This window comes from Populus alba, chromosome 4, assembly GCF_005239225.2.
Source record: "Populus alba chromosome 4, ASM523922v2, whole genome shotgun sequence".
Taxonomy (NCBI): domain Eukaryota; kingdom Viridiplantae; phylum Streptophyta; class Magnoliopsida; order Malpighiales; family Salicaceae; genus Populus; species Populus alba.
In genome coordinates this window covers 19,608,665-19,626,970 of record NC_133287.1, presented here as the reverse complement: position 1 = coordinate 19,626,970, position 18,306 = coordinate 19,608,665, and the positions used below count along the sequence as shown (strand labels likewise).

Here is an 18,306-nt window from a genome sequence, read left to right as displayed (position 1 = left end):
GTTTTTTTGGATAAAAAGTTTGTTTTTCAAGGAAGTATGAGCAACTATGGGGGTGTTTGGGAGTGTGGTAACGGTTGCTTTTCAAATAGCTTTTCGTGCCGAAAAGCATGCCAATAATGTTTTTTCATTTTTTAAAAATTATTTTTGACATCAGCACATCAAAACGATCCAAAAAGTACAAACCACACTTAATTTTAGCAAAAAAAAAAAAAAAATTTGAATTTTTTTGAAAAGCCGGTTTGGCCGCAATGCCAAACAGACAATAATATACATATCATTTAAGTGTTGGAAAATAAATATAAACATTTTAAAGCAAAAATAGTCATGCATAAATCCAAATGAACAAGAAGAAGAAGACACAAATAAGATAATAAAGAGATATTTGAGGAGGAAAAAATAAAATGTTTACATTTATATATTTGTTGCAGATAACACAGGAAAAAAAAAGAGAAACGATGATGATTTATGTCTAGTGAAGAAATTTGAGCGAGAGAGACATTTATAACCACCATAATTTCCTTTCACGTGTGTTTTATTTGTAAAGAGATGAAAATGTTTTCCAAAGTTAGGAAAATAAAAACATTTTTATTTTGTAAAGGCTTAATTTTTACAATAAATTATTTTTTATTGACCGACTTTTTTTGAAGTTCACCAAGATGGTGTTTTTGGATCTATTTTTATTTTTTAGCTCAACAAGAGCTAGTCACTTTTTGTTTTTATACCTGGAACTCCACTGCAGTGCATTTTTTAAATGTTTATGGCTTAAAGGATATTAAATATGTGTTTTGTTAGTATCTTTTAATGTTTTTATGTTTTTAATATGTTTATGCAATAAAAAAATAAAAAAAAATATTTTAATATATTTTCAAATAAAAAATATTATACATTACAATATCAAAAACAATTTTAATGCTTTTACACTTGATTAAATTTTCTTTTTTAAAACAAATAAGTTACCATGCAATTGGTATCAATATTGTTTTTTTTTTTTTTACTAAAAAAAATCTCTTATTAAAGCCTCTAATTTATAATATAAAAAATGAAAAACACATAATTTAATGATAAAAGTAGTATCTCCAAGAAGCCGCGAGAGGTGGAAACTTTTTTGTTGAGAAAATTTTAGTTTACAGTAATTTTTAGAATAATTATTAATTTCAAGTTAAAATGAGATCAATGCGATCAATTCACCTTTTGTTTTTTAATTTTATTTGTTATGATGCGCGCAATGGGTCTTTTTTTTTTTTTTTTTTTGAAATACAAAAATAATGCTGAATACACAAGAAGTCACAATTACGAGTTTCTTGGTCAACGAAAAGAAGTTGGAGTCGCCAAAACTTGGTTTGAAGGACGGTTAACACTAACCAAAAAACTAACATAATCTCAGACAGGGATTGGATCAGCCTTTTATCCGGTAAAGGGACTTAATTGAACATTCTTCAGAAGTCAGGGGGCGAATAGGGTCGTAAGCCCTGAAAGAGGAAAGCACGCACTCACCCTTAAAGAAAACTAGTTCTTATAAAAGCGGTGGGGCGGGAAACATGATGTGTAAAGCGTCTTTCGTCCGCCTCCTCCTCAATAATATTCACACACCGCCCCCGCCTTTTATTCCCAGACAATCACTCCATTCTTTTCAAACTTCTCCTAACTTGCACCGCAAGCGCATTTTAGCGCCAGGACCCTCATCTCTCTCCTGGTTTCTCACAGTTCCTCCATAAACGCTCAATTCCAAGAATCAGGGTCAGTATAATTAGAAGAAACAGAAGATGGGAACCAAGTTAACCGAAGAGCTAGTCTCCACCGTCCGATCAATCGTAGGCTGTGATTTCTCCGATATGGACATAATTAGAGCTCTCCACTTGGCAAAAAACGACCCCACCGCTGCAATCAACATCATCCTTGATACCCCGAATTTTATTTCCAAACAAAAAAACCTAACCCCCAAAACCCCAAATCCAAAATCTAAAACCGTACCCTACAAGCCACCCAATTTTGTCGTTAAAGACAATGGAAACCGTAACTCGAGCCAGAATTTAGAAGTCAATTGCGTTGAAAATGACGCGACTGACAGCACTGTTGGTGATAATGGGAGTGTTTCGGGTTTGGCTGGGAGTGAATGGTGGTTTGTTGGTTGCGGTGAAGTGGCGGGGTTGTCGACGTGTAAAGGGAGGAGAGTGAAGGCTGGTGATGAAGTGGATTTCACATTTCCTTTGAAGAGTAAAAGTTCGATTTCGCCTTCGCCTTCGCCTGGTAAGGGTTCTGGGAGGAGAAGGCAGGCTGCGACAGCGTGCTCAGAGATTGTTAGGTTTTCTACAAAAGATAGTGGAGAGGTATGTTACATTATTTGTTTTGACTCAATTGGGTGATTTATGGTTAATCCAAAAGTAATTACTTTTAGAATGAAAATTATGTGATACTTCACACTGTTTAATGCATTGTAAAGTAATGTGAGTAATGCTGGGGGTGGTGTTTAGATGATGCATAAACGTGAGTTTTATGTGCTGTGTTGTGATTTTTTGGCAGCTTGGTCGAATACCTAATGATTGGGCACGGTGTCTTTTGCCGCTTGTTAGAGATGGAAAGGTCAGGATTATGGGATGTTGTAAATCTGCTCCTAACGTGCTAGGCATAATGGATACAATTCAATTATCAATAAGGTGAGGCATACTTGCAAATGTCGGGGTTTAATTTATTTCACTAAGTTGTGCCTTTTGTATTTTTCATCTTTTATCACTGAGTGTGCAAGTTAAATTTAACAATTCATAGTCTGCTTCATCATATTTGTGAAATTACAAAATATCAATGATGGTTGGTTGCTTTTTTATGCTATGATACTTTGTTCACTTACAGTTTCTGATAAATCCAAACCTTGTCCCAGTGTATACTTGAATAGTGTAATGTTCCACAAGCACCACCGGACCTCACTTAAAGCAACTGCCAATTCCACTGAAGAAACAGTCGGTCATCCTCTTTCAATCCTTTTCAGCTTGCTTGGCCTGACCCCTTTTAAGAAGGTTGATTGTCTGTCACTTGACTCTGCTCTGTTATTGTTTCTTTAAAGCTGAATATGGAACTTGTGAATTTTGCTACAGGATGGTTTTTTCTTTTTACAAATAAGATAAGGGTTTTGTCTCTCAAATATGATAATGATTTTTTTTCATAATCAGGCAGAATTTACGCCTGCTGATTTGAACACAAGGAAGCGACCTCTGAACTCAAAGGTAAAAAAGCAAAGACTTGTCCTTTCCAAACACCTTTCTCCTGTCATTGGATTTTTTTGTCATCACTTTTTAAATGAACAGGATGGTTCTGGTCTTCCCGTGTCATTGTTAAACGCCAACAAGTCTAAGAATCAATCTGGAAATGGAAATGAAATTGAGAATGAGGAGTCCGTTTCAGATGCAGATCTTGAGAATATTGTTGGCGGTGGAGACAACTCTGAGTTAGAGGTACTCATGTGCATGAGAATATCGTGTGTGTGGAGCTTCTGAATGCACATAACAGGTGACTTACTTGAAAATGGTTCTGATTTAGGAAATGGATCCTCCAAGTACGCTCCAATGTGAGCTTCGTCCCTACCAAAAGCAGGCCCTACATTGGATGATTCAGCTGGAGAAGGGAAAATGCATGGATGGGGCAGCAACAACTCTTCATCCATGTTGGGAGGCTTATCATTTAGCAGACAAGTACGTCAGATTCTTGTAGCATTCAATATGTTACAGCCACTCTGAGATGGGTATTAATAAGGTATCTGTTTTAAACAGGAGGGAGCTTGTTGTCTATCTGAATGTTTTTTCAGGTGATGCTACAATAGAATTTCCAAGCACACTTCAAATGGCCAGAGGAGGAGTATGTATCTGTACATCAGCTTCTATTGAAACTTGAATATGTACCTATTTTGCTGTGTGCAGTGTCTTGACCAGATTATGATTTTGAAGATTCTGGCAGATGCTATGGGACTTGGGAAGACCATCATGACCATATCCCTCCTACTCACTCATTCAGACAAGGGTGGGTTATCAAATAGTCAATCTGGGAGTCAGCTTTGCACTGGAGGTGGTTCAAGTGATAACTCAGACCAACATCCAAATCAATTGAACAAGGCAACAAAATTTTCAGGCATTGATAAGTTGAAGCAAACGAAGATGCTTGTAAACGGTGGCAATCTAATAATATGTCCAATGACTCTTCTGGGCCAGTGGAAGGTATTTGTATTGCATTTTGGTATGCTATAGCCTTTTCCTTTTTCACTTGCATTGTAGCATTTTGGTACTCCTTTTCATATGTCTGTGTTATCTTGTTATGCACTCTTTTGTTTATGAAAATGATCATTTGAGTGCTTTGTCAGGCGGAGTTAGAAATTCATGCCCAACCTGGTTCTTTGTCTGTTTATGTTCATTACGGACAAAGCAGAGTGAAGGATGCAAATTTTCTTGCCCAGAGTAATGTTGTAATAACTACATATGGAGTGTTAGCCTCAGATTTTTCAGCAGAGGTAGTTTTAAAGGCTCATTGTGTTAATGGGATTTTTTCTTGACATATTGTGTGGAGAACCTTCTGCTTAACTGTCTCCTTTGCAGGGTGCTGTAGGGAATGGGGGACTGTATTCAGTCCATTGGTTTAGAGTGGTTCTTGATGAGGCCCATACCATAAAATCCTCAAAAAGTCAAATTTCGATGGCTGCTGCTGCTCTGGTTGCTGATCGTCGTTGGTGTCTTACTGGGACTCCCATTCAGGTATGCTCTTATTTTATAAATCCCAACCCTGATTTAATGGATTCCAACATCCCCTCCCCTTTTCAAAGTCAGCAGATAAAGGGTGTTTGTCTCATTATAAAAAAATGATTAAATGTTAGATCTTTTCTAACAGGAGTATCATTTTATATTATGAAGAAATTTAATTGCTTGAGTTCATCCATAAGGTATTCTATGGGATGAACCACTACCATATACATCATGTTAATCAGCCAAAGTACAATAAACTTAATTCTGATTATTTTATGGGATGTATCTGTAACTATGGGGTCAAAATGCCCTTGTTACATTTTATTAGATGGTGCATATCTTTGTTAACTTCTCTTATTTGGAGTCTTTGAAGTTCTGAATTCTGGATCGGTGGATGAGCTCAAATACTTGGTGTACCAACTGCTAGATATTGCATATGTTCAGTTTTTAATGTTTGAACCACAAGGTTACGTTGTGAGTGTAGCTTTTTGACACGTGTCATGCATTATCTATGAGCAATGCCCTCTCAATCACTTTGTTTTAATTTGGAGTTACATACGAACGCTCCTTTACTAAATTGGTTAGATAGGTGATACCTCGAGCTGGTGCATGGAGCAGTTTTTGGACTCATAAGTGTCAATATGATGTCAATGCACTTTGAAAATTTGTGTAGTTTGGTTTTTTAAGCTATCTGCAGCTGATAGGACTTTTCTTATCCTATAGATGAAAAATTTAATTTCCATTCCATCTTTTTATTTTTTTGGGGGTGGGGTCTTTAACTTGTAATTTTTATGCATCCTGACATGTAATTTTGTCATCTCAGAACAGCGTGGAGGACATTTACAGCCTTCTTCGGTTTTTGAAGGTGGAACCTTGGGAAAATTGGGCATGGTAGGTCATTTATCTGTTTTTGGTTGCAAAAACTATAGAATTGGTTACGGTTAATTGAATAATAGTTTTGAATTCAAAGGTGACTTTTTATCCAAATAGTCCCATGGACATGTACTGCTATGGCGTAAAACTTAAGGAGAATCTCAACCAGATCTCTGGTTGAGGTTAACATTCCAATTGCTTCTCCTGAAATACTTGCTTCTTTCATTTAGGAACATCACTTTTACAATTTTATAATATTCATGTAGACAACTGCTGAGGCATATGAAAGAATATTTTCTTTTGTTGCTTGAAGCATTCTTGCATAAAGAAGATAGGAAAATCATGTCTTATGAACTTGATGTCTATGCATCTAATTTCTAGAAAATGTCACTCCGATCATATGCATGCGTGTGTTTAATCTCATCATTTTTAAACATGTGCATGGATTATACATACACTTCTCTTGGTAGGTTAATCATTTGTTAAAGTTTTGGGGACGTAGCATTCTTACTATTATTATCTTTTAGAGTTTTGTGGCATGACAATTATGTTCATTAAATTGTTCCTATGTGTAATGTAGGTGGAATAAACTTGTCCAAAAACCATTTGAGGAGGGTGATGAGAGAGGGCTAAAGTTGGTAAAGTCCATCTTAAAACCTATTATGTTAAGGAGAACAAAGACCAGTCGAGATCGAGAGGGCAGGTGCAGCTAATGGCATATTACTTTGTCCCTTCTCTGCCTTCTAAAGTTCTTCTCTAAAACTTTTTGATTGTCACAGGCCAATTCTAGTTCTCCCTCCAGCTGATGTTAAGGTGATTTACTGCCAACTAACAGAAGCTGAAAAAGATTTCTATGAGGCTTTGTTTAAAAAATCCAAGGTATACATATTTTACTGAATTTCCATTATTGTGTTTCATGTGATTATTTGATTATAGCTTTTCTTTCATGTCTTTTATATAACATTCTGTTGGGCATCTTTCCAGGTTAAGTTTGATCAATTTGTTGAGCAAGGGCGGGTTCTTCATAATTATGCTTCTATTTTGGAATTACTTTTACGTCTTCGTCAATGCTGTGATCATCCGTTTCTTGTGATGAGGTGTGGACTTTACTGTCCTTAGCTTACTCCCTATTATCTTCCCTGCATACTAATGAATTCATTTTGAATGATAGAATGGTGGTTCAACAGAATTCAAGGGTTCTGGTGTATATATTGGCATATGCTTCAATCAGTGTTCATTGAACATATCTGATACAGGAAAAGAAACTTTTCCACAATTTTTTTTATCTGTATTAAGAGAAAGGATCACAGTTGTACTGCTATCTCTGAATGAATATTTTATTGTTTTCACATAAATGAATTAGTAATCAATGAAACTTGATAATTTTCTTCAATAATCCTATCTCATTTCTCTTGATGGTTTTTTTTAAATGTATGCCATTATCAATTTGATTTTTTTTCCTTTTGCAATCACTTCCTTGTTATTATTACAATGTGGAAAAAACTCTCTGCGAAGGAGATTGGCTGCTTGTAGATTAAGTATTGTGCATGTTTGTAGACTTGCCACAGCATATTTGGAAACCAACTGGTGCAGAGTTTTTCTTATACTGAATATTCTGTACATTAGGTTTGATATTGCTCTGTTTTTTATGTGAGAGAATTTGCTAAATTCTTTGTAATGGATGGCTTTGTGTGTCCAGTCGAGGTGATACGCAAGAATATTCTGATCTGAACAAGCTAGCTAAACGTTTCCTTAAAGGTGACCAGGTTGTCCTTGAAGGGGAAGCAATAAATGTGCCTTCAAGGGCATACATTAAAGAGGTTGTGGAGGAGCTAAGTAAGGGAGACCAGGGAGAGTGTCCAATCTGTCTCGAGGCATGTGAAGATGCAGTATTGACTCCTTGTGCTCATCGATTGTGTCGAGAGTGTCTCCTGGCAAGTTGGCGAAATGCTAGTTCCGGTTTATGTCCTGTTTGTAGGTATTTTTCAATTTTTGTTTTGCAACCACAGTTGTTTTTTAAGTTTTAAATTTACTGGTCTTGAAGTCCTATATTTGCGGGTCCTAGAATTTAAGAGTTGTTCATTTGTCCTTTTACAGGAAAGCCATCACAAGGCAAGAGCTTATTACGGCTCCGACTGACAGTAGATTCCAGATAGATATTGAGAAAAATTGGGTTGAATCTTCCAAAATTGTGGCTCTCTTGCAAGAACTTGAAATTCTTCGTATGTCAGGATCTAAAAGCATTCTCTTCAGTCAGTGGACTGCATTTCTAGATCTTTTACAAATCCCTCTTTCCAGGTACCAATTCTGAGCTGCTTGAAGAACTCATAGGATATTTTTAGTTGTGAGCATTGCAATGATGTCTTCCACTGTGTGTGTGTGTCGGTTGGTGTTTGCACTGGGGAAAGAGACTAACATGGTGTACATGGGATCCTGCTGGGACTGGCCTCACTATTTTAGAGGGACCTTCTTATCTTGTGCATCTATTTTATTATGCTCATGAAAATTTCAATAATTTTGTCATGTCGTGTGTATATTGTTCTTTATGAAATGGTGCCTTGAGTCACTGTATTTCATGCTTTCTGTACTAATGGAGTTATCATTGTAATTATTGCCAGGAGTAACATTTCATTTGTTCGTCTTGACGGGACTCTAAACCAGCAGCAGCGTGAAAGAGTTATAAAACAGTTTTCAGAAGATGACAGCATCCTGGTTTGTGAAGCTTTCTTTTGTTTCTGCTCTTTCCTTTTCCCTTTTGTGATGGAAGCTGGGTATTGTATTTGGTAGTTTTGTAGACAGCTTGGACTTGATTATTTTGTGCATTTGTACAATTAGGTATTGCTGATGTCTCTGAAGGCTGGAGGGGTAGGGGTAAATTTAACAGCAGCGTCCAATGCCTTTGTTATGGTATGCACAATGTTGAACTTCCTGTTATCTAAATTGTGGCAAGATTTTTCCTTAAATTTTTGCATTCTCATATGCCCATATACAACCTTACTTGGAACTGAAAACCTTACCATTATGTCTTGTATTAGAGTTAAAAGAAGCATCATATTGTTACATCAATGCTTTAATTGTTTCGCTGAGTGATCTTTTGCTGAATATTTACCTGAACATTTTATATAACCACCTGTATTTTTTTGTTCCAATGCTTTATACAATGGGTCAACCCTCTTCTCCCTTGATTCCTGGGGATTAGATCCTTTCATCCCACTCGTCTATGCATTAGGAGAAGTGACTTTATTAACTAAGCTAACTAGTAGCAGTGGATAACAGCATTTACAAGGTGTATTCTGTTAGGTAGATTTCTTTATTTTCCACACCAAATTCTTTGTTCAGGTTTAGACTACCTTTTTCTTTTGGCTGTTTGTTTATTTGGTTCAACCTACACCACATGAACTTCCCTCCGGTTTTTCCTCTTCCATCTTCACTATGCTTTTGGTTCTGTAACTGGGACGTTATGCAAGGAACATTAATGCTCAAGTTTTTTCATAGGATCCATGGTGGAATCCAGCTGTAGAGGAGCAAGCTGTCATGCGTATTCATCGCATTGGACAAACTAAAAGAGTGATGATCAGGCGGTTCATTGTGAAGGTACATTTTCTCTTTGTTTTGTAACCCATGCAATTGGAGCTTGTCAATTTTTCTGTCTGATATGTTATTGACTCTGGCAGTAAAGCCTTTTCAAGTACCTGAATGGCTCAACCACTTAACTTTTTTTTTCCATGAAAGAAAATAAAGACACTAGTAGCTTGTTTTGTACCTGTTCTGGGAATTTTGAGTTTGAAGGTCACTTGACCAGCGTCATTGTTTTCCACTATGTGAGTCACCCAGGGGCACTGATCTGTTTGACCTTTCACTAACATGACTGTTTGCACTCTTTTGAACATATCTGGATGGCAGGGAACAGTTGAGGAAAGAATGGAAGCAGTGCAAGCTCGCAAGCAGCTAATGATTTCAGGTGCCTTGACTGATCAAGAAGTTCGAACTGCGCGTATTGAAGAGCTGAAGATGCTGTTTACATAGATTAGTGATGTATAAGGAGCTCTTTTGCGCTTATCTTGGCACCATTACTCTCTGGTGATCATGAGCTTCCAATACCAAGATGATTAGAGCCCAACAAAGTTATATGCCTTTCATATAGCAACCAGGACTTTGAAGCCTTTGCTTAAGGCAACAAGATTTGATCTCTGAGGCAAAATTCCATATGGGTTGCAATCGTCTTACTTGAAGCTTGCTCATCTAGTAAAAGGGTGGTCCCTTCGAGGCTGAAATGAAATAGAGCTGCTGGACATGGAAGGGAGACAGACAGGGCCAATATTTCTGATCATTTTTTTTTTAAAATTATTTATCAAAGTCCAAAACTGAACTTGTGGATTTGGAATCCATTTACATTCAAGGGCAGATTCTCAAACACAGCCCTTTGTATATAGGAAGACGATTTTGGACAGGTGGGATGTAGAGGGAAAAGATGACCCCTCCAAATGTAACTTCTTGTTAGTTGATAGGTTTAACTCTGCATTATCCTGCATCAGCGACTGTATTCTCATGTCTCCTAGAAAATGCAAAAAATTGTATTCTAATGTTAGACTTATGGTAAAACCTTTGGCAATTTGGTTTGGGTAGCAAGCAAGTTTGTTTTTCATGCCATCTCTCTTGTTAGATTTGAAGGTGTTCGTGAGATTGCAAATCCCGAAATTATACTCCGCCCATTCAAATTTAAAAATTATGATAAAGACTTTAAGATCATAAAAGAAGATTGATTCCTCCTTTTTTTAGGGCAAGGCATTAAGGGGAAGGTCCCGACACTTGTATCTTCCTAGGCATCATAAGAAAGGAAATTGGGCCTCATAGAGTGAGGCATGCTCATTAGTGGGCTTTTGTAACAAAAAAATTAAAAAAACATGGGCTTTTGGTTCCAAAAAAAAATAAAACCCGACAGGATTATTAACGGCGCGGGTTCTTGTTAACGAGCTTCTCAACCCGAACCCGACCAGAAAAATTATCAGAAATTCAGAATCACTCTCTCCCCTCAAAATACAGGAAGGAAGCTGTGGATTTGGGTGGCGGATCCATATATTTAGAGATGGCGACGGATCCAGAGCGGGAAGCAGACTCGTCCTTGTCTTCAACAGCCAAACGGCGCTTATCTTGCACTACCTGCTTCGACGCTCTCTGGTTCTGCTACTGTAAGTACTTGCTGCAAAATCACATTATAGTTATTTCTTGAATAAATATTTGATTAAATAACGAAAATCATGGGAATTATTCGTTATTTTTGGGGCAGCTCCAGTGCATCAAATGCAGCAATATTACAGGCTTGGACTTTTTGATAACTGTTCTCAGAAATGGAGTGATTTGGTCGACTGTTTGACTCTCAAGACTAAAAGATCTTCTCAAGTCCAGGTCTCTCTCTCTTTCAATTACTGTAAAACTTTGTTTTATTGCCTTTTCAAAGCATATTTATACGCATAATATTAAGGGTTCTTTAGCAATTATTCTTTTCGCTCTGTCAATGATTTCTTGCCCAGGTAATATAATTATTGTGTTCTTTTTTTCTATGCATTTCTTCTCTTATTACTTATAAAAGCTTAGAGATTTGATTGTAAGGATCAAAATTCTATGGTAGAAGTCATAACAAAGTTCTTACTATAATTCTGAGGAAATATCCTTTGAGCATTCTTGATCCTTTTACTGCAAAAAATGGGTTCCAACCGCCAAATGCCAATGTTTGATTATGATTACTCATGCATGAAGGCGTCGATCTTCATCACTTTTTTTTTTTTTTCATATTGGAAGCCCCAGTCATCTTTCTGGATCATTCCCGTGTTTATGTTTTCTGTCTTGACTGTAATTTTGTGGAATTTTGTTGCGTGATATTGATTGTGAATGGGTCATCTCATGTGCTGTCAAGTGTCAACTGATGAGGATTGGGTCAAATAGCTTCTTTTTTTTTATTTGTATTGTGTTTGCCCAGTATTTTTTTGTTTGCAGACATCTTTGCCGTGCTCCTTGAGTTCTGGCTTTAGTTTATTCACTTAGCCCCTTTGTCTGATTATTGTTGCTATTGTTCTCTCTCTTGGATGTGAATAGGGTTTTTTTTTTTTCTGTGGAATTTAGATCAAGTAGCTTGCAATGTGCAGAGCACAACTACCTTCAATGGTGCTTTAGGTCTTAGTTTGAAAGTTTCAAGCTTGTAGTGTCTGAATTTGTTCAACATTCTTTAACGTAAAACACCTTTTTTGTTGTTCCAGGATTAGGGGTTGAAAATAATGGTTCAGAGTTGGCATTAGTTATCGCAAAATAATTGTTTTCTGAAGCGTGTTTGTTAGTTATTATGGTATGAAGCACTTAGAATAAACGCTGTGACTGTACAGAGAGGGACAAAAAACTTTATTGGAGCTTACATATGCATATTTGATACATAGAGCTTAGGATAGCTACTCCTGTGCAGCGAGGGAGAGAGAGCTTCAATGGATCTTATGTTTGCATATATAGTGCATAGAGCTTGGATATTGTAACTGTACATAGAGAGGGAGAAAGAATTTCTATGGAGACTTTTTGGGTTTTCAAACTCCTGTTAGAGTCTCTTGCAAGATGGTGTTTTTGGAATCTGGATAAGCTTTGCATTTTAAATCTTCTGAAGGTTTGAGTGACTCAATGCAACAATGTTAGTCTCTTAACCAGTGATTGATGAAATAAAGTTCATGAGTTCGCAACATAGTTTCGATTCACAGGTGTCATTCATTGAACCACTATGTGCACAGATCACTCCTTTTCTTCCAACCAGCCTGCTTAGTTTATTTTCACTCTGCCCCTGAAAGTAACCTGCCAGAGTGGACTTTGAAATGCAGGAAATTCTAGAGGCTCGTGAGAAAGCCAAGCCCCACCTTTGGAAGCTGCGGACACCAGAAGAAGCATCAGTGCACTGGAGACAGTTGTTTGGACACTTGGATGATGAAGTGGAATGAAAACCCTAAATCAAAGCTTTCTTTCTGAAGCAGATGGCTGTATTTGTTTTTTTCTTTGTTTGCACTGTCCCCCATGGTTACCAAAATAATAGAATAGAAATTACTGAGACGGAGCATGCAGAACAAATCCATTGATCGATACAGGTAGGGGAAACATGATTTTGTTTGAGCTTATTTAATGTTGTTTTATAGTTAATAGAAATGGCCAATTAAACCATTTGAGTTAGCTAGGTCCTGGAAGTAATGGTAGCCATATTATCTTAAATCCGATCCGTTTGTGTCTTCTCCATCGACCTGAACTTAATTAAATTGCTGGTGTTCATGATGAAACTCTAGTGATCAGACTGCTGCTGTACTGGGTATTCTCTTTCATGGCAGTTCAATTCAATAACCTTTGTAGAGTGCTCCCTGCAACCCCTAAAGTAAGACTGGTTTCAGTTGTTGTGTTGATGAATGCTGATTCCGATGGAGAAAAAGTATCTGAGCCTCCTATTAATATTGAATCTGGCATATCCTGTGATCATTTATTGTTGGTGCAGAGATTTTACTGCTCCCCTTTTGCATGCATGCAGGCAGGGTCGAATTATTAGATACCAAAAATGTTGTGTTGATTCATTATTGTTGTTGATGTTTTCTTTGTTGTTAGTTGCCTAGCTGTAGTATGGATTATTTATAGGACACGTCTTTTTTTTTTAGTTTTTTCAGAGAATGTGTTTTCAAAGAAAGAGCTTCTGATATGAAAAAAAGAAAAAGAAAGGTTACGTTTACTGCTCTTAAAATATTTTTCCTCATTTTCCATATTTGATTTATTTAGAAAAAGGGAAAAAAAAAGTTTGGAAAACAACTTGCAACTAAAATACTTTATGAAACTATGTTTGTCAATGAACCATGAACTTCACTATCGAACACCAATGAGCTACTTTCAATTAGTTTTTATTAATATATAATCAAACAAATCGAAAAGAGTGAAAAATATTTTCTAGAACAAGATAACCCTTCCTCAATTACATAGTAATAAACAAATTGATTCGTTAAGATTTAAATTTATTTCATTAACAAAATTTATCGAATACACTGATATTTGAATGTTGTTTTCATTCCTTTTAAGACTCTGTTTTGTAAATGCCGACCAACCTGTATTTTCAATAAATTTAATTTTTTAATGAAAAATTAATTTTTTTTATATGTTTTGAATAATTTTAATAGATTGATCTCAAAAATAATTTTTAAAAAAATAAAAAAAATATTATTTTATTATATTTCAACACGAAAAGCACTTTAAAAATATATTAGGGCTATGCAAATAGTAGTGCTCTTGCTCTTCTGAGGCCTAGGTTATTAAGAGATGTAAATGGTAGATTAATTTTTTATTTAAAAATGTATTAAAATAATATAATTTTTTTTATTTTTAAAAATTTAATTTTATATTATCACACTGAAATAATTTAAAAATATAAAAATAATTAATTTATAGTAAAAAAATCAAAATTTAGCGAAAGGGTGATGATACTTGTGCCAAACAAACATTAATATTAATATATCTAGAAATAATCCTTTTTTTTTTCAAAAAATAAAATAAAAATGAAGCTAAAACTGCAAAACAAATAAAATAATTGCTAATTTAACAGAAACAAACAATAATGCAAATGTCTCCACCAAACTCATCTCATGTATTTGCCCTATCTTTTTCATGTATATCTATTTCACTACTGGTTGAAAACATCAAATTTATTGTATTTAGTGTCTAATATGGTGCTTTATAAAGGGTTTTGGAATCTTTTGATCCAATAAAACAATTTGTTTGAAATTCAAAAAATCAAATTTCAAAATATAAATAGCAGCGTTATAAATATTACAGATTTTTCCAGCTATATTTGGAAATAAAATCTCTTAAGCATAATAAAAAAAATCAGTTTTAGTTTTAAGCAAAATGATTATTTTATTACTAAATAAATCAAAGATATTTCTTTTTTATATTATTATTTAAGGCAGATTCCCTTCCCCTTAAAAGGTTAAAAACCAGTAATTAATATTGTAACTGCAATATTTGTCCTTTTCTATAGAAAATAAATATTTTAAGGAATTAACTATCTCTCTCTCTCCCAAGAGAAAAAGGAAGAAAAGGCCCTTCTCTTTTTTCTTCCCTATATTATTGCATAGCAATCCCACCAAGCTCTCAAGCAAGAACTTTCTCCAATATATAGGTTTCTTTCATGGCGCCTTTTCCACACCTTCAAAACCATTTTTCTTCCATAATCTCCTAATTTGTTGAGCAGAAAAAGAAAAAGAAAAAGGAAAAAGGAAAAAGGAAATAATATTTTATTTTTTCTCCTCACGTGAGTTTAGACTGTTTAGTATAGTTTGTTCTTTTTTAGTTGCTATGGATTACATGGAAGAGAAGAACATCATAGTTTCTGATCAGACTCCTATAGTTACAACAAAGGATCATGCCCCACCAGGGAGCCAGGTGGCAACAGGTGGTAGTGATCCTACCCAAGAGCCAAACAACCCAGGTGGTGGTGTAGCGGGCGGCTCCGGAGGGTCAGGCTCAGAAGGTGTTGTTGAAAACACCGTGAAAAGAAAGAGAGGAAGGCCTAGGAAGTGTGATGTGGATGCAAACCCAGTGTCATCACCGCCTCCGCCACAAGGCCTCTCTTCTTCTCTCTCGAGTTACGAGAGGCGGGGTAGAGGGAGGCCCCGTGGTTCTGGTAAACTGCAACTCTTGGCTTCCCTTGGTGAGTACTCAAAATCTGCGAAGGCTTTTATAAGCAGTAGTTAACATTATGTTGCTTCCTTCCTTCCTTTCCTTTGGTTGGATTAATTGTTTGTAATTTTTTTCCTATTTATTATATGCAAAATTTCTGTATTTTTATTAGTATTTGTTTCGTTTCTTTCTAGTAAATCTTGATTGATGCTTAGTATCAATGCATGGTAGATTGTAATGGAAATTTTGATTTGGTGTTAAGTGGATTAAACAATTAATATTTGGTTGGATGAACAAAAACATGATTCCAATTCCAATTTTGAAGAAAATTATTATTTTGAAATTGAATACACATGAAAAAAATTCATGTTTAATTTCCTGTTGAAAGAGGAAGCTTAAAACTATCTTCTTCTTTTTTAATTTCTTTTTAAAAGGGATATATATATATATATATATATATATATATAGTCTGATTCAAATCAAAAATGTTTGATATATTGTGTATTACATTTTATTTTCCATCCCTCCTTTGACTTTTGTTGAAATTCTCTCTGTAAAGGTGGTTTTGCAGCAGAAACAGCAGGGGGGAGCTTCACCCCTCATGTAGTGCCTGTGTATACTGGAGAGGTACTGTAAAATATGTGAATTAATTAAGGTTGCTTAATTATTCTTTTCGTAGATTTGTATTTTTGTAGTGCTTCCCATTGCTTGTCCTGTGTCAAGATGTTCTAATTCTGTTTTATGACCTGCAGGATATTGTCAGTAAGATACTAGAATTATCTCAAAAGGGTGCTCGAGCAGTTTGCATTCTTTCTGCTACTGGTGTTGTCTCAAGTGTTATCATGCGTCAGCCTGGTCCTTCTGGTGGAATTTTGAGATATGATGTATGATATGATCATACCTGAAAAAAACGAAACTCTTTTATCTTGTTTCTTTTCCTTTTTCTGATGTAGCTTCTGGTTAATTTCCCATTTGATCCAGGGCCGCTTTGAAATTCTATCTTTATCTGGATCATTCACTTTGGGCGAAACAGGAGGTTCAAATCGCAAAAACAGCATGCTAAGTGTTTCTCTGGCTAAACCTGATGGAAGAGTTTTTGGTGGTGGTGTTGCAGGCTCTTTAATAGCGGCTGGCCCTATTCAAGTATGTTCTGCTTACTCATTTTTCTAAGAAAGCATTCACTAGATGGCTGTGTCTCCTGTCAACAGTATGTCGTGTACAGAATACAGAGTTCAAAAATTTATGAATTTTCTTTTCAATTAAACTGACTTATCAGCTTGTTTGTTTTTGCAAATCTCACGCTAGGTTTGTTTTGATTTACCAGCTTGTTATTGCCAGTTTCAAGCAGAATATCAGCAAGGGGATTAAAAGGAGGCAATCTGCTGACCCTCCTGCTGCTCCCAGTCTGCCTGCCAATTCTGATGTAGTAAGGGTTCCTGTAAAAATCGCTGGAACCACAGATGGGGAAGACAATTGCACTACACCAACATCTGCACTTTCAGAACCAAGAAATGAAGAAGCAGGTAACACAGTCATTTCAAACCAACAAGCAAATACTGATTCCCAAAACAGTAGTGGTCAAAATGTCCTGCAGTCCCAAAAGCAAACACTCTTGGTGTCCCCCGGTTATGAAACTCTCTAGATTTGCATCCGTGACAGCTAAATAACATTAAAACGTGGTGTTAGTTTGATATTTCTTCCTTTATTCTGTTAGCTCAAAGGCGTCAAAATCTTGTACCTTTTTATACCATCTTAAGACAGAAACTTCTCTTGCTGTCAATTGTCACAGTTGTTTCAGATGCTTTTAGGAATTGAGCACTCTATATATTAAATCACTAAAGAAGAGTGAAACACGGGTTGGATTCTGATACTGTGAGCCAATTAGCCAATATGCCATTTAATCTAGTCAAACATTAGCGAATAACGTATATGTTTTGGCATCAAGAACTATTTGTCTGACTGCTGCAATGCTGCTATAATCCCTATTGCTGAGAAGACCATTGCAATAGTAACATTTAACCAGAAAATAATGCTCCTCTTCGATGGCTTGAAGAACACAACAGGCAAGATAAAGTCTGGAGGGATGAAACCAAAAGCTCCAATCAATGAATTGATATCTCCAAAAAACGGAGGCATTGCTGTTATTGTAGTTGCTATGATGACAGAAAATGACCTTGAGGCTGCCCTCGGGATTACGAGCAGCAAATTCTTTTTTGCGTCGGATCTGCAAGGGTGTTCTCGAGCACTCCATTTGTAGGCTGCGAGTAAACCTGTGGCATACCATGTATTTTAAGCAACGTGGATTGCAAATTTAGGAACAGAAGGAGACAGAAAGGATATGTTCATACCACAGCAACTGCTGATAGTCGGAGATTGGTGAAGATTTTGGTCATTGAAACAAAGAAGGTTGCTAATTATTATAGCGTAGGCCAGTTCCTATAACGATTTTATTTTTCTCTTTAATGAAAGTTTTTTTAAGTTTAAAACTTGTATAAGTATCATAATAATAAAAATAATAAAAATAGTGAGATTTAAAATCATAATAGTTTAGACTTTAAAATTTATATATTTTTGTTAACGAAACACCTCAATTCAAATATTTAAATTATTAAATAAAATTATAAAAATGATTATATATTAGCTTTCACAATTTTTTCTTTTCACTGGTGAAGCTATTGTAGTCAAGCAAATAAGGAGATCAAACATATAATTTATTGTTTTTTTAAGTTATTTTAAAAAATTAAATGAAAGCACGTCATCATGATTGTCCCTCAACTGGTTTTGACTTCCTTGCAGTGCTGGAGTATAAAAAATCACTATGCAGTAAAAAACAATTTGATAAAAAAAGAGTAAAAATTTAAAGGTACCGCTTATAATTAATTTATTAATAAATAAAATATAAATGGATGCCAGCAAATCTATTAACCATTCACTAGTTATAGTTATGTGAACCGGCTTTTTTGGGGGTTAAATATTTTTATTTTTTATATAAAAAAATTGATATACATATTTTTTCAATATGTTTTTATAGGTTAAA

General features: G+C 35.5%; 3 protein-coding genes across 5 annotated transcripts; all 3 read left to right on the top strand.

Moving 5' to 3' along the window:
* The first annotated feature begins 1,532 nt into the window (after positions 1-1,532).
* Positions 1,533-10,244, top strand: LOC118059715 (DNA repair protein RAD5A). Of its 3 annotated transcripts, XM_035072668.1 has the most exons (20): positions 1,533-2,327; positions 2,521-2,654; positions 2,876-3,011; positions 3,165-3,218; positions 3,300-3,446; positions 3,532-3,683; positions 3,762-3,846; positions 3,936-4,202; positions 4,346-4,492; positions 4,578-4,733; positions 5,545-5,612; positions 6,175-6,297; positions 6,374-6,473; positions 6,579-6,691; positions 7,294-7,572; positions 7,692-7,892; positions 8,213-8,306; positions 8,430-8,501; positions 9,090-9,188; positions 9,498-10,244. In XM_035072668.1, the coding sequence occupies exons 1-20, from the start codon at positions 1,764-1,766 to the stop codon at positions 9,618-9,620; spliced, it is 3,114 nt and encodes a 1,037-aa protein (XP_034928559.1). In that variant the 5' UTR covers positions 1,533-1,763; the 3' UTR covers positions 9,621-10,244. The 3 variants fall into 3 exon arrangements, with proteins under 3 accessions (XP_034928559.1, XP_073264829.1, XP_034928569.1); XM_073408728.1 differs by lacking the exon at positions 9,498-10,244 and having other exon boundaries at positions 9,109-9,188; XM_035072678.2 differs by lacking the exons at positions 8,213-8,306; positions 8,430-8,501; positions 9,090-9,188; positions 9,498-10,244 and having other exon boundaries at positions 7,294-7,568; positions 7,692-7,826.
* A 319-nt stretch (positions 10,245-10,563) lies between these two features.
* Positions 10,564-13,019, top strand: LOC118059734 (uncharacterized protein C227.17c). Its single transcript, XM_035072689.2, has 3 exons — positions 10,564-10,783; positions 10,882-11,000; positions 12,449-13,019. Exons 1-3 carry the CDS (start codon positions 10,681-10,683, stop codon positions 12,563-12,565), a joined length of 339 nt encoding a protein of 112 aa, XP_034928580.1. The 5' UTR covers positions 10,564-10,680; the 3' UTR covers positions 12,566-13,019.
* A 1,650-nt stretch (positions 13,020-14,669) lies between these two features.
* LOC118060496 (AT-hook motif nuclear-localized protein 1) lies at positions 14,670-17,137 on the top strand. Its single transcript, XM_035073725.2, has 5 exons — positions 14,670-15,300; positions 15,829-15,896; positions 16,022-16,153; positions 16,251-16,412; positions 16,594-17,137. Exons 1-5 carry the CDS (start codon positions 14,946-14,948, stop codon positions 16,909-16,911), a joined length of 1,035 nt encoding a protein of 344 aa, XP_034929616.1. The 5' UTR covers positions 14,670-14,945; the 3' UTR covers positions 16,912-17,137.
* The last annotated feature ends 1,169 nt before the right edge of the window (positions 17,138-18,306 follow it).

Bases quoted from the DNA above. Each gene is read 5' to 3' on its own strand.
- LOC118059715 (XM_035072668.1), top strand. From the start codon at position 1,764: ATGGGAACCAAGTTAACCGAAGAGCTAGTCTCCACCGTCCGATCAATC. The intron at 2,328-2,520 runs GTATGTTACATT...ATTTTTTGGCAG, and splicing joins CTACAAAAGATAGTGGAGAG to CTTGGTCGAATACCTAATGA. The intron at 2,655-2,875 runs GTGAGGCATACT...ACCTTGTCCCAG, and splicing joins ACAATTCAATTATCAATAAG to TGTATACTTGAATAGTGTAA.
- LOC118059734 (XM_035072689.2), top strand. From the start codon at position 10,681: ATGGCGACGGATCCAGAGCGGGAAGCAGACTCGTCCTTGTCTTCAACA. The intron at 10,784-10,881 runs GTAAGTACTTGC...TTTTTGGGGCAG, and splicing joins CGCTCTCTGGTTCTGCTACT to CTCCAGTGCATCAAATGCAG. The intron at 11,001-12,448 runs GTCTCTCTCTCT...TTTGAAATGCAG, and splicing joins AAAGATCTTCTCAAGTCCAG to GAAATTCTAGAGGCTCGTGA.
- LOC118060496 (XM_035073725.2), top strand. From the start codon at position 14,946: ATGGATTACATGGAAGAGAAGAACATCATAGTTTCTGATCAGACTCCT. The intron at 15,301-15,828 runs GTGAGTACTCAA...CTCTCTGTAAAG, and splicing joins GCAACTCTTGGCTTCCCTTG to GTGGTTTTGCAGCAGAAACA. The intron at 16,413-16,593 runs GTATGTTCTGCT...TTGATTTACCAG, and splicing joins TAGCGGCTGGCCCTATTCAA to CTTGTTATTGCCAGTTTCAA.